This window comes from Aotus nancymaae, unplaced genomic scaffold (assembly GCF_030222135.1).
Source record: "Aotus nancymaae isolate 86718 unplaced genomic scaffold, 86718_ANA_hifiasm-v0.15.2.pri h1tg000040l, whole genome shotgun sequence".
Lineage (NCBI taxonomy): Eukaryota > Metazoa > Chordata > Mammalia > Primates > Aotidae > Aotus > Aotus nancymaae.
Window position 1 is genome coordinate 57696141 of NW_026988454.1, and position 15095 is coordinate 57711235.

At 38.7% G+C, this 15095-nt stretch overlaps 1 protein-coding gene across 2 annotated transcripts in view; it reads left to right on the forward strand.

Annotated features, from left to right (window-relative positions):
- The window catches only part of AK9 (adenylate kinase 9), a 218214-nt gene that overhangs the window by 30053 nt on the left and 173066 nt on the right, over positions 1 to 15095 (forward strand). For both annotated transcript variants that reach the window (XM_021670493.2, XM_012438434.2), the window contains exons 6-8: positions 4757 to 4869; positions 6996 to 7172; positions 11103 to 11231. In XM_021670493.2, the coding sequence (XP_021526168.2) occupies positions 4757 to 4869; positions 6996 to 7172; positions 11103 to 11231 (419 nt within the window). The remainder of the gene's footprint in view (positions 1 to 4756; positions 4870 to 6995; positions 7173 to 11102; positions 11232 to 15095) is intronic.

Here is a 15095-nt window from a genome sequence, read left to right on the forward strand (position 1 = left end):
AACCTCACTTACGTCTTTATAAATTTAGATTGATTTACATGGCTACAAAAAAGATGGCATAAATTATAAGCATTAGCAAAAGGAGAAAGAAAAAACACAAAGAAAAAGAAATTCAGTTGGGCCTCTCATGGGTTCATAATGTTTTAGAATTCTTATTAGGTGTTTTAAAATTCTTATTAGAAAACAGTTCAAACAAAAATAGAGAGATAAGTATAAAGATCCTTCCACATGACTCTACCACCCAGGTTTGGCATATGTCCATAACCAGCTCCAGTCTAATCTCATTTCATCTACACCTCTACTTACTCCCTTCTCTCAACCTATGTTATTTTTAAGCTACTTCATATCAGTACATCTGTAAATGTTCCATTTGTATCTCTAAGAGATGAGGACTCTTAAACTATTAACACATTACCATTATCACACCTAAAAATTAATTGTAATTCCTTGATATCGTCTACTAACCAGTCTGTGGTCATTTCACTAAATACCTCATAGATGTTTTTTAGTTGATTTTTTTTGTGAAGCAGGATCTAACCAGGTTTCAGATATTGCAAGTGACTGGTATATCTCAAGTCTCTTTAAGTTTCCCCTACTTCTTTCTATCTTCTTGTGTCTTCTCTGTTGAAGAAATGACCTAAAACCATAAAAACCCTAGAAGAAAACCTGGGTAATACCATTCAGGACATAGACATGGACAAATACTTCATGACTAAAACACCAAAAGCAATGGCAACAAAAGCTAAAATTGACAAATGGGATCTAATTAAACTAAAGAGCTTCTACACCACAAAAGAAACTATCATTGGAGTGAGTAGACAACCTACAGAATGTGAGAAAATTTTTGCAATCTATCCATCTGACAAAGGGCTCATATCCAGAATCTACAAAGATCTTAAACAAATTTACAAGAAAAAACAAACAACCCCATCAAAAGGTGGGCAAAGGATATGAACAGACACTTCTCAAAAGAAGACATTTATGCAGCCAACAAACGTGAAAAAAAGCTCATCATCACTGGTCATTAGAGAAATGCAAATCAAAACCACATTGAGATCCCATCTTACACCAGTTAGAGTGGAGATTATTAAAAAGTCAGGAAACAGATGCTGGAGAGGATGTGGAGAAATAGAATGGCTTTTACACTGTTGGTGGGAGTGTAAATTAGTTCAACCATTGTGGAAGACAGTGTGGCAATTCCTCAAGTATCTACAACTAGAAATACCATTTGTCTCAGCAATCCCATTACTGGGTATATACCCAAAGGATTATAAATCATTCTACTATGAAGACACATGTACACGTATGTTTACTGCAGCACTGTTCACAATAGCAAAGACTTGGAACCAACCCAAATGCCCATCAATGATAGACTGGATAAAGAAAATGTGACATATATACACCATGGAATACTATGCAGCCATAAAAAAGGGTGAGTTAATGTCCTTTACAAGGACATAGATGAACCTGGAAACCATCATTCTCAGCAAACTAACACGGGAACAGGAAACCAAACACTGCATTTTTCTCACTCACAAGTAGGAGTTGAACAATGAGAACACATGGACACAGGGAGGGGAAGGAATATCACAAACCAGGGCCTGTTGGGGGGTGGGGGCTAGGGGAGGGATAGCAGTAGGAGAAATACCCAATGTAGATGATAGGTTGATGGGCGCAGCAAACCACCATGGCACGTGTATACCTATGTAACAAACCTGCGCATTCTGTACATGTATCTCAGAACTTAAATAAATAAATAAATAAATTTTATAAAAAGAAGCAGGTCACTTGTAGAGTTTCCCACATTCTGGATTTGGCTGATTGCATTCCTCAGTCCCCAATACTTCCTGTATGCTGGTATTGTCCTGGGAGCTGGCAGAGGAAAAGTGATATAAATGGTTTCTTTAGTCTGGGGGCCACACTCTCATCATTTGCTTACATGGCCACATTCTAGGCATGCACAAACAAGCTCATTTAAAGGCTACAATGGAGATGGAACCTAAAGCCCTTTCTACCCAGCCACCCTTCATTCATTCTGTAGCATCCCCAGAGGAATTTTTTAGAACCTGTAACTCTGCTAAATACAGTTTGAAAGTCTTTAACCAAATTCCCAGCAAGCCTTCTCATTTTGATGGTTATGCTCAACTTGTAGCCTGGTAGCAGAAGCATTTAAGTAAGCCAAGTTGGACACTAAGGATAATAGCAAGACAAGAGGAAATCATGATTATAGTTCATATGTCCAAAACCACGATGACAAGGTCTTTCTTTCTGCTGTTTTTAAGTTAAATTAGGTAGCATTGCTTTTCTGGATAGAGTCCAACACAATGTTAGCAGAAAGTAAAGTGATTTAAAAAAAAAAAAAGCTTAGAAGAAATTGTGCATGCCTAAGCATTTAATTAGGTTTTGAATTGTCAGAATGGTTTCTGGTCTTTTTTAAAAATAAAAGATTGTGGCCAGGTGTGGCACTTGTAATCCCAGCACTTTTGGAGGCCTAGGAGGGCTGACCATGAGGTCAAGAGATCGAGACCATCCTGGCCAATATGGTGAAACCCCGTCTCTACTAAAAATAGAAAAATTAGCTGGACATGGTGGTGTGTGCCTGTAGTCCCAGCTACTCAGGAAATTGAGGTAGGAGAATCACTTAAACCCAGGAGGCGAAGGTTGCAGTGAGCTGAGATCGTGCCACTACACTCCAGCCTGGTGAGAGAGTGAGACTCCATCTCAAAAATTAAAAAAAAAAATTGTGGGCCGGACGCGGTGGCTCAAGCCTGTAATCCCAGCACTTTGGGAGGCCGAGGCAGGTGGATCACGAGGTCAAGAGATCGAGACCATCCTGGTCAACATGGTGAAACCCCGTCTCTACTAAAAATACAAAAAATTAGCTGGACATGGTGGCACGTGCCTGTAATCCCAGCTACTCAGGAGGCTGAGGCAGGAGAATTGCCTGAACCCAGGAGACGGAGGTTGCGGTGAGCCGAGATGGCGCCATTGCACTCCAGCCTGGGTAACGAGCGAAACTCCGTCTCAAAAAAAAAAAAAAAAAAAAAAAAAAAAAAAGAAAAGAAAAAAAAAGAAAATTGTGATGAGCATGCTCCAGGTGCTTGGTAACTGTTTTTTATTATGCTATTCTAGGCATTGCATTAAGATAGTGGTTCTCAAACTTTTTGGGCAGAAGACTCCCTTATACTCATAAGAATTGTTGAGGCTCCATAAGAAGTTGTGCTTATGTGGGCTATATGTATTTATATTTACCATATTAAAAATTAAAACTGAGGCTTAAAAAAAGTTTATCTGTTTAGAAATCATAAAACCATGACTTGTTAACATAAATTACATATTTTATGAAAGATAGTTATATTTTTTGAAACAAAAAATTAGTAAGAGGAGTGGTATTGTTTTACATTTTCGCAATCTCTTCAATGTCCGACTTAAGAGAAAGCTGGATTTTCACATCTGCTTCTGCTCAATCTATTGCAATATATTGCTTTCACTGAAGTACATGAAGAAAAATGTAGTTTCACACAGATATATACTTGAAAAGGGAGGAGTATTTTAATAGCCTTTGGAATAATTATGGATGTTCTTGATTCTGCATCAAAACTCAACAAGTGGAAGTTTCCTGAAGGTTGATTGCTTTGTGGAATCTGAAACTGCATCAGTGAACTTTTCAAAACTTGGTTACATTAAAATCTATTGGTCTTTCTTGCGCTTAGAAAGAGCCTATAAGCCATGCCTAATTTTTGTGACACCATCTGTTGGTCATTTGGAGAATATTGGTTCACTGAGTTATACAGACCTTCCAAATGTCGACACATTTTACTATATAATATCAAAAAGCACATTTGCTAATGTCACCACCAATCTCATCAAGAAAAGCTCATTAAGCTTATGGTGTTGACTATAAGTTTTTCAAAATTCAGATTTTCACTTGAATATTATAACTGGCAAAAAAATGCTATCAGTTTTTGTCCTTGAAGTGACAGGGTCATTCCTTTTGCTTTTCATAAGATTTCTGCCAAATATCCAGAGCTGAATAAACATAGTTTGGCTATTGTTCTTCCAAGAAAAGATGTGGTAGAAAAATAAGCTGAAAGCTTTTAATTCCCACTGAAGGAATTAAAACTTTATTAATAAGAGAAAAGTTTCTTGAGCAAGACAGTAACATAATTAAAGAAATATATTAAGGAAATTAATGTGAGGATGGTAAACAGGGTGAATTTCAGTGAGAAGACTGAGATTTCTGGGTGAGGATACAAGCCAATAAATGTGCTAAACCAAAATCATATTGGCTATTTAAAAAGCAGAAAGCTATGTTGTGTCCATGGGTATTTTATTACTCTCATAACTTACACAAACATTATATACATATGTTCTACTACATTATGAAATATTAATATGAGAAAGAAAATAATATGGCATCCAACCCCTATAATATACTTTTGCCATTCATATGAGTAAATTTTCCTAACATGAGCTAAAATAATTACAAACATGAAATTTCCTTCCCTACGCACCTCATCTGTCTAAACTAAATTGACTTGGAGTTTTCAAAAATGTCTCCTTCTAGCCCAGTGATTTTTTTATTATCAGAAAAACATTATTCTTAGTTACTCTTCATGTGGAATAACCTTGTGTTAATTTAAAATGTTTGACAGATGACTTTATGATAGGTATTTTATAAAGTAATAATAATAAACCCATGCCCTTATATGTTGATAATATTATAAAACTTTTAAAATTATATTTTACTTTACAGGTTATATTATCACTGAAATACCATCACTTTCACAGGATGCCATGACTACCTTACAGCAAATAGAATTAATTAAAAACCTAAATTTGAAACCTGATATTATGATCAATATAAAGGTAAGGGTATTAATTGTTTTGCTAGCAGAGTAAACTATTCTTTTTTATAGTAGTTAAATTCAAGGAATGCTTTAAACATTTTTAAATAGTTATGGAGATAGTAATTTATGCATCAATCACAGGAACTGAGTCATACTTTCTCATAGTTCTGTGCTCTTGCTCCTACAGCTCCATCTACATGAGATACCTTTTTGTCTCTTCACCAGGCTTCATCATAGCCATCCTTTCAAAGTCAGTTAAGACATCGTCTCTTTAGAACTTTCCCTGACAACTACCCCACTCCACCACCTCTCTTTCTCCCTCTCTTTCACACCTTTCTTACCATAACAGAGTTAAATCCCTCTCTCATGACTATTCTCAGTGCTCTCTGCTCCCTATCATGTTACTCACCTTACTGTATTATAATGTAGTGAGTAAAGTCCTTAACCCCATTCATGTTATAAGTGTGATAGTGAAGTGTCCTATGGCAGTTTCTACAGGGAACCAAAGTATCATCAGAGGGCTTAATGTAAGACAGAATTCAGTGCAACACACACTTTTTGGATAGTTTGGCCTTATTGGATTGGGGAATAAGAATTTTGAGAACAGAAGCTCTTAGCCCAAGATCCATGAATCCCTAAGCATCCATGAACCTCTTGCAATTATACATAAAACTTTATGCATATGTGAATTTTTCTGATGCAAAAATCTATGGCTTTCATTATATTCTAAAGAAGTCTGTGCTACCAAAATCCTGGCTAAAGGCTAGCAATCTACTAGAGCAGTAGTTATCAGAGAGTGATTCCAGAGCCAACAGCACCCAGAAGCTTGGTAGAAATGCATATTCTTCAGACTCACACTCTCATTATTAGTCATTTCCTGCAAGTGACTACAGGAGACAGCAGAAGGAGATAGTCCTTGTCAGGATCCTAGAATGTGGGTATCCTGGGTTGTAAAACACATGTTTTTAAAATTACCTGAATAGGTTGAAATTCTTTTTGTGAAAAATTATGAAGCCTAACAAAAGTCTTGCCTCAATAATTACCCATCCTATCTCCACCTAGAGATGGCATGAAGAAATCAGAAAATGAGCAATGAAGGTTCCAATGTTACTGGCTTCCTTTGTTTCTTAATGTGTGGTACATGAACTGCCAGCATCAGAATCACTGAAGATTCTTGTTGAAGAATCTAAGCCTCACTCCAAACTTAATAAATGACAAAAGGAGCTGCAATTGATTTAACAAGCCCCCCAGATGCAGTTACATGCTCATGTGGCAGAATCAATGCCTCAGAAAACAATCTAGATTTTTTTTATCCTGAAAAACATTCAGAGCACAATGTATCATTCAGAGAGCTATTATTATCATTAATAATGTACCCATAGAGCATGGACTACAATTAGAAGGCCTGGTTCCAAGTTGCAGTTCCTCCATGTGACATTACGATCTGAGATTGGTCTCTTAATCTGCCAGAGCTGCTTCTCTGACCTGCAGGATGGCTTTAATCATAATTTGGATTGCTTATCTTACAGTTAGTTGAGAATTCAGTAAATCACACATATGAAAGCACTTTGGAACAAGAAACTTGTAGACTTTGGTTTTGGCATTTTTACTATCTGGATTCAGTTTCTCATTTACAAAATTTAAATGTTATGCTAGAATAGATGATCTTTTGGGTCCTATTCATGACTGGCATTTTATAAAATACCTTACCCATAACGCTTTAAGTGATAGTAAATATTACAAATAAACAATATTTTTATACATGGCTATTCCCCCTATTTTGCTCCATTCTTAAACTTTTTAAACTAATCATAGAATTCTGTGTACCTTTGCAGAGTTAACTGATTTTCTATTCCATTTCTCTACTCTTTCTACTTTTCTAATCCTCTTTCCTCATCTTAAGACTTGTAATACTTTTTCACCTATATTAATTTTGGACAAATAAAAACATAGCATAAAAGTAGTGTCTGAGCCTCTCTTGGCATGTAATGCAACCTGATGCAAAATGCCAGTCACAATATTGCATTTGCTCAAGTTTTAAAAGAATTTTTTGGTTTATGTACTGCACAATATATTCCATAAATACACATGGAATTAAAAGCATATTCAAAATGTTTTAAGTAATTTAATAATGTTGTTTCTTAGTGTCCTGACCATGATTTATGCCAGAGAATTTCTGGGCAAAGACAGCACAATAGTACGGGATACATATACAGTAGAGACCAGTGGGATCCTAAAGTCATTGAGAATCAAAGGAAAAAGAAGAAAGAAGCCCAAAAAAACAGGAAAGAAGAAGAGGAGGAAGAGCAAGAAGAAGAAGAGGTAATATCTCAATAGGTAACTGTCATACACCACACTTTAAAAAATTGCTATAATTAAATTAAATGCTGGTATAGGTAATAGGAAATAGCAGATGCTATGGAACATTACATTTTCTTTACATATTGAGTTTGGGGGAAATAAGCAAAAATCTTTCATGTTTTCAAAAATTACAAGATCATAATCTTGAGGTCAAGTTTAGCCTTCCTTCAGTGTAGATGTGTCTCTACATTTCTGACATTCTAACACCTAGTGTGCTTCATCTCATAATGATGGAGTCACCTACTCTGTGTCAAGCACTAGGCAAGGTAGAATAAGAAGTTAGAGCATTTCTTAGTCCATTTTCTGTTGCCTACAACAGAATAACTGAAACTGGGTGATTTATAAAGAATGACTTCTTTAAAAAATTTAAGCTTCAGGGGGTACATGTTCAGATTTGTTGTATGGATATATTATATGATGCTGAGGTCTGGGCGCCTTTGAACCCATCACCGAAATAGGGAACACAGTACATAATAGGTATTTTTTCAACCCTTCCCTTTCTCCCTCCCTTTCCCTTTTTGGAGTCCCCAGTGTCTATTGTTCCCATCTTCATGTCTATGTGCACCCTGTGTTTAACTTCCACTTACATGTGAGAACAAGCAGTGTTTGGTTTTCTGTTTCTGATAATGGCCTCCAGCTGCATCCGTGTTGCTGCAAAGGAAATGATTTTATTCTTTTTTGTGGCTGTGTAGTATTCCATGATGTATATGTACTACATTTTCTTTATCCCATCTACTATTGATGGGCACCTAGATTGATTCCATGTCTTTGCTGCTGTGAATAGTGTGTGATAAACATGCGAGTGTAGGTGTCTTTTAAGTAGAACAGTTTATTTTCCTTTCGGTATATGGCCTGTAATGGGATTGTCAAGTTGAATAATTCAGTTTTTAACTATTTGGGAAATCTTCAAACTGCTTTCAACAGGGAATGAACTAATTTATAACTCCACCAACACTATATGAGCATTCCCTTTAGAAAAGGAATTTATTTCTTATAGTTATGGAGGCTGAGAAGTCTAAGGTTGAGGAGCCACTTCTGGTGAGGGCCTTCTTGCAGGTAGACACTCCACAGAGTCCTGAGGTGGTGCAGGGTATCACATGGTGAGAGGGTGGAATGTGCTAGCTCAGGTCTCTCTTCTTCATATAAAGCCACCAGTCCCACTCCTATGAATCCATTAATCCATGGATGGATTAATTCTTCATGGGCCCTCATGACTCAATCACCTCTTAAAGATGAGTCTTAAAGACCCTACCTCTCAATACTGCCACGTTGGGAACTGAATTTCAACATGAGCTTTGGAAGAGACAAACATTTAAGCCATAACAGAGCAATAAAAGACTAAGTAACCCAGGGAGCAAAGTAACCCAGGCATCATTCAGTTTGTGAAGCTAACACAACCCTGATTTCAAACTCTGATGAACAGAGAACATGAAAAGTTCAACTTATAATCAACATAAATATTCTAAGAATGATATGTTCTATTTTCATCTTAGATTTTGAAATCTGGTGTGTATCTTACATTTATAGCACATTCCAATTACGCTTGCCAAATTTCAAGTGCTCAATGGGTAGATGTGGCTAATAACTTCCATGTTAAATAGCATAAGTCTAACCCCTTGCTTAGGGTCCAACCCTATAGGGTCCAGTGAGTCCCTCCCTGCTGGTGTGGAGATGAGAAATTAGAAATAAAGACACAATACACAGAGATAGAGAAGAGTTTGGGACCAGGGGTCCACTGCTACTCAAAGCACAGAGACCAACAGTGGCCCCAAGTGCCTGGACACTCTGACTTTTATTGAGCGTAACACAGGGGGAAGGGCAGGTAGGATGAGGTAATGATGGTTAGTGATAGGGTCAGGTAAATCATGTGTCTTGGGGATAAGGGGCCCAAGACTTTGAAGAAGCTGAGGTGAGGAGAAAACCTAAGGCATCAGCACTTTTTTCATACTTGTCAAGAAATAGCAAGGTCACTAAGATTTACGTTACTATTACTAATTCTTATCTTCTAAGGAAAAGAGGAACCAGGTGCAGAAGTAGGACTTGAAAGTAGCCATGGAATGTGACCACTGAAGCACAGCACCACATAGAGACAATTAAGTCTCGGGATGTCTGTGGGCTTCCCTGACAGCCATCAGGCCTACCACAAGAGCTTGGAGAAGTGGAGTTTTCTCCTAACTCCTCTGGGGAGGAGACGTCTTGGCCATCTTGGACGTCTCCTTCCCTAGCTGGCTAAACAGCGGGCACTTTCACAGCACTGACACTGTCACACAGCCAAGGCATCCTCCAGCAGCCCTTATGTGGGCATGACAGAGGACTTAGAGTATTTTGCCTTAGGGTCACCTCTTTTCCAATACCACTTCAGTCCCATACTTCTTGACCTGAGACTTATTAGTAAGATTAAAGATTTTATGATTATATAGATGAATATAATTATGATTACATATGAATAGCTGTGTGATTATATATGAGTATATATAGGAATAACTATGTAACTATATTTCTAATTTGTTTCTAAATCTATATTTATATGAGAACATGCTGAGGCTTCAGACCCTTGCCTTGACTCTTGCAGGGTTTCCCCCCTCCATTGCTCTGTTTTATTTTCCTCATAGCACTTATCACTTTCTGAAATTATGTTACTTTTTTTACTTGCTTGTTATAGCAGGGACGGTCTCCAGTGCGATAGTGGATACTTAATACGAAGCTGTGTAATGGCTCAATGAATGAATGCCAGCATACTAGCAAATCCCTCTACTAGAGAGAGCAAATGGTAGCATCTTTTAGAAAAGACGAGTATTGAGCCACCTTGAAATGTATAACCTTTAATCCAGTAATTCTACTTGTAGGAACTATTGTAAGAGAAAATATTAGCCATATAAAGATTTATCTACAAAGTTACTTATTGCAACATTATTTGTAATCGTGAAAAGTCTGAAACATTATTATCCAAGTATAGAGTAATTAAATAATTGTACATTCAAGGAAATTAATATATTATTTGACCATTAAAATAATACTTAAAACAGGTGATAAAATGGCTTATATGGAGAATATGGCTCAAGTAAAATATGCATGTGTGTGTGTACATTGATAAAAAAAACCGGAAAGAATGAATAATTTGCATCATAAATATGATATGGAATACTTATTCTGTGCCAGACCTGTAATGAGAACTTTTACACACACTGTTCCCTCTGCCTTAAGATGTTCTTTCTTTAGAAACCTGTGTGGCAGCTCTCTCTCCCTCATTTCCTTCAGATTTCAACTCAACTTCCACTTCTTTAGATAACCCTTTAAGGTCGCCTGATGTAAAATAGTGCCTTCTCCTACCACTTTCTATCCATGCTACCCTGCTTTATTTTTCTTCCTAGTACTTACCACCACCTAATATGTTATAAATGTGTTTGTGTACTTGTTTATGCTGTCCTCCTCAACTGCAATGTGTGTGAGTGCTATAAGCCCAGGATGTTAGTTGGTTTTGTTCACTTTCCTAGCCCAAATCCTTAGAACAGTGCCTGATGCATAGAAGGCACTCAATAAATGTGGAATGAATGAATTAAAAGCTCAGGTGTTCACAAGAAATATAATTTCTCTATTTTGCCTCTAAAAATCTCATGTTCTTCCCCTATTGTTCCCTTCTTATTGGGGAACAAATGGAAATGAGTAAATATTCAGGTCAATTTAAAACTTTATTCCATCTGATGAAGACCCCTTAGGAGTCTTTCATTCTCTTAAATAAAAATCTTTTATCTTAATCTCGAACCTTCCCGTATGCCCCCACCCCCACTTCTTACCCCCAAATGATATCTAAGTGTAAAGAGTGGGGAATGAGGCTTGTAATTGAATAATTATTTATCTAAAGATATTGGAAAACTCTTTTTTTCCATTTAGGCATTTATTGCTGAAATGCAGATGGTGGCTGAAATTCTTCATCATCTGGTTCAGAGGCCTGAAGATTATTTGGAAAATATCGAAAACATTGTTAAGCTTTATAAGGAAACGATTCTCCAAACTTTAGAAGTAAGAACAAAATATATTGCTAAAAATTGGAATATTGATATTTGTTTCATCACTGATTAAACAGCTTTCACATGTCTTCATCCCCATGTATTATCTGTCTGATTCTCCTCTTGAGCTTTGTAGAAAGCTGTTAGAAAAAGGCTTCCATCTCAAAGAATGTTTCTCAGAACAATATTATTTAACTGTTACAAAACAACTCTGTTACTGCAAAGTGACAAATGAACTGCATTTTTCAAAAGCCAGTTGGGGAATTCCTTTATGGATGGGGGTTGGAAATTCATGTTAAAAGACTATGTTGTAGGAGATCCAAGATGGCCGCTTAGGAGGAAGTCGGGATTGCAGCTCTGAGAGAAGGTGCAGAGGGTGAGTGGACGCCACATTTCCAGATGGATTTTTACTGCCCACAGACCAGGAGATTCACAGGAGGAGAAGCCCCATGGGTCGCCAGCGCCGCTGGTTTGAGCGGCGTGGCCGCTCAGCCTACGCCCTGGGGCGGGGGGCAGTGGCTTCTTATGCAGAGCGAGAGAGACAGAGTTCCCTCTGAGCCAGAAAGGGGAGCTGAAGCAGGGAATCAAGCCAGGAGAGCCCTGGGCAAGGACGCGCCACGAATCTCAGAGCCGCTGCTTCGGCTGACGCAGCGGCACACAGGGCAGCGGATTTTAACTGCCCACAGACCAGGAGATTCACAGGCGGAGAAGCTCCACGGGTTCCCAGCGCTGCTGGTTCGACCAGAGCAGCCGCTCGGCCTGCACCGGGGGCAGGGAGCAGCGGCTCCTTGAGCAAAGTGAACGAGACTGTGTCCCCTCTGGGCCAGCAAGGGGAGCTGAGGCAAGGAGGCAAGCCAAGAGATTCCCGGGCAAAGAGGGCCCCACTGGAAACACGGCTGAACCCGGTACGGTCCAGCTCTGTGGGGGAGGGGCGTCCTCCATCGGGAAACACCCTGCAGTTCCCGGGGCAATTTGCTGTAACCAAGACAACCCGCCACTACAGAGACTCCATCACTACAGGGGCGGGCCAGCATAGCGGAAGCAGTTCTAACTACACCCATATAAACAGGACTGCAGGGAAGCTCACACGGAAGCTGGGCGGAGCCCACAGCAGCTCAGCGAAGCCTCTGCAGGCTGAGTGTGACTAGACTGCCACCTTGTGGGCAGGGAAAACGGTAGCAACACAGCTGAAAAGCATAAAGCCCTAACCCCTGGGCCAGAACACCTGGAGGGAAGAAAAGGGGGTTTATGAGTTCAGCTGCTGCAGACTTAAAATTACCAAAATCAGAAAGACAGCAACTACAAAGACAATAGGCGGATAAATCCACAAAGATGGGAAGAAACCAGCGCAAAAAGGATGAAAACACCTAAAACCAGAACACCTCTCCTCCTACAAGGCAGCATAACTCCTCACCAGCACGGGAACAAGACTGGACGGAGAATGAGTGTGATGAAATGACAGAATCAGCTTTCAGAAAATGGATAATAAGAAACTTCTGTGAGCTAAAAGAACATGTTCTAACCCAATGCAAAGAAACTACGAACCTTGAAAAAAGACTTGATGAAATGCTAACGAGAATGGACAACTTAGAGAGGAATATGAGTGAATTGATGGAGCTGAAAAACACAACACGAGAACTTCGTGAAGCATGCACAAGTTTCAACAGCAGAATTGACCAAGCAGAAGAAAGGATATCAGAAGTCGAAGATCAACTCAATGAAATAAAACGAGAAGGGAAGATTAGAGAAAACAAGGTAAAAAGGAATGAACAGAGTCAACAAGAAATATGGGATTACGTGAAAAGACCTAATCTACGTGTGATAGGTGTACCTGAATGTGACGAAGAGAATGCATCCAAGCAGGAAAATACTCTTCAGGATATTATCCAGGAAAACTTCCCCAACCTAGCAAGGCAGGCCAATATTCAAGTCCAGGAAATACAGAGAACACCACAAAGATATTCCTCTAGAAGAGCAACCCAAGGCACATAATCATCAGATTCACCAGGGTTGAAATGAAGGAGAAAATACTAAGGGCAGCCAGAGAGAAAGGTCGGGTTACCCACAAAGGGAAACCCATCAAATTCACAGCAGATCTCTCAGCAGAAACCCTACAGGCCAGAAGAGAGTGGGGGCCGATATTCAACATCCTTAGAGAAAAGAACTTTCAACCCAGAATTTCATATCCAGCCAAACTAAGCTTCATAAGTGAAGGAAAAATAAAATCCTTTGTGAACAAGCAAGTATTCACAGATTTCATCACCACCAGACCTGCTTTACAAGAGCTCCTGAAGGAGACACTACACATAGAAAAGAACAACCAGCACCAGCCACTCCAAAAACGCATGAAATGGTAAAGAGCAGCAACACAATGAAGAATCTGCATCAACCAATGGGCAAAACAACCAGCTAGCATCAAAATGACAGGATCAAACTCACACATAACAATATTAACCCTAAATGTAAATGGACTAAATGCCCCAATCAAAAGACACAGACTGGCAAATTGGATAAAAAGCCAAAACTCATCAGTGTGCTGTATCCAGGAAACCCACCTCACATGCAAGGATACACAACGGCTCAAAATAAAGGAATGGAGGAAGATTTACCAAGCAAATGGAGAGAAAAAAAAAGCAGGAGTTGCAATTCTCATCTCTGATAAAATAGACTTTAAAGCAACAAAGATCAAAAGAGACAAAGAAGGACATTACATAATGGTAAAAGGATCAATGCAACAAGAAGAGCTAATGATCCTAAATATATATGCACCTAATACAGGAGCACCCAGATACATAAGGAAAGTTCTTAAAGACTTGCAAAGAGACTTAGACTCCCACACATTAATAGTGGGAGACTTCAACACACCATTGTCAATATTAGACAGATCAACGAGACAGAAAATTAATAAGGATATCCAGGACTTGAACTCAGACCTGGAACAAGCAAACCTAATAGACATTTACAGAACCCTCCACCCCAAATCCACAGAATATACATTCTTCTCAGCACCACATCACACCTACTCTAAAATTGATGACATAATTGGAAGTAAATCACTCCTCAGCAAATGCAAAAGAACGGAAACCATAACAAACAGTCTCTCAGACCACAGTGCAATCAAGTTAGAACTCAGAATTCAGAAGCCAACCCAGAACCGCACAGCCTCATGGAAATTGAACAACTTTCTCCTGAATGTTGACTGGATAAACACTGAAATGAAGGCAGAAATAAAGATGTTCTTCGAAACCAACAAGAACGAAGACACCACATACCAGAATCTCTGGGAAACATTTAAAGCAGTCTCTAGAGGAAAATATATAGCAATAAGTGCCCATATGAGAAGAAAGGAGAGAACTAAAATTGACACCCTATCATCAAAATTGAAAGAGCTAGAGGAGCAAGATCAAAAAAACTGAAAACCTAGCAGAAGACAAGAAATAACTAAGATCAAAGCAGAATTGAAGGAGATAGAGACACAAAAAACCCTACAAAAAATCAATAAATCCAGGAGCTGGTTTTTTGAAAAGATCAACAGAATAGACAGACCACTAGCCAGACTAATAAAAAAGAAAAGAGAGAATAGCCAAATAGATGTAATAAAAAATGATAAAGGGGATATCACCACAGATGCCACAGAAATTCAAACCATCATCAGAGATTATTACAAGCAACTCTATGCACATAAATTAGAAAACCTGGAAGAAATGGATAAATTCCTGGACAGTAGCCTCCTCCCATGCCTAAACAAGGAAGAAGTTTAAACCCTGAATAGACCAATAACAAGGTCTGAAGTCAAGGCAGCAATTAAGAGCCTACCACCCAAAAAAAGCCCAGGCTCAGATGGGTTCACAGCCGAATTCTACCAGACATACAAAGA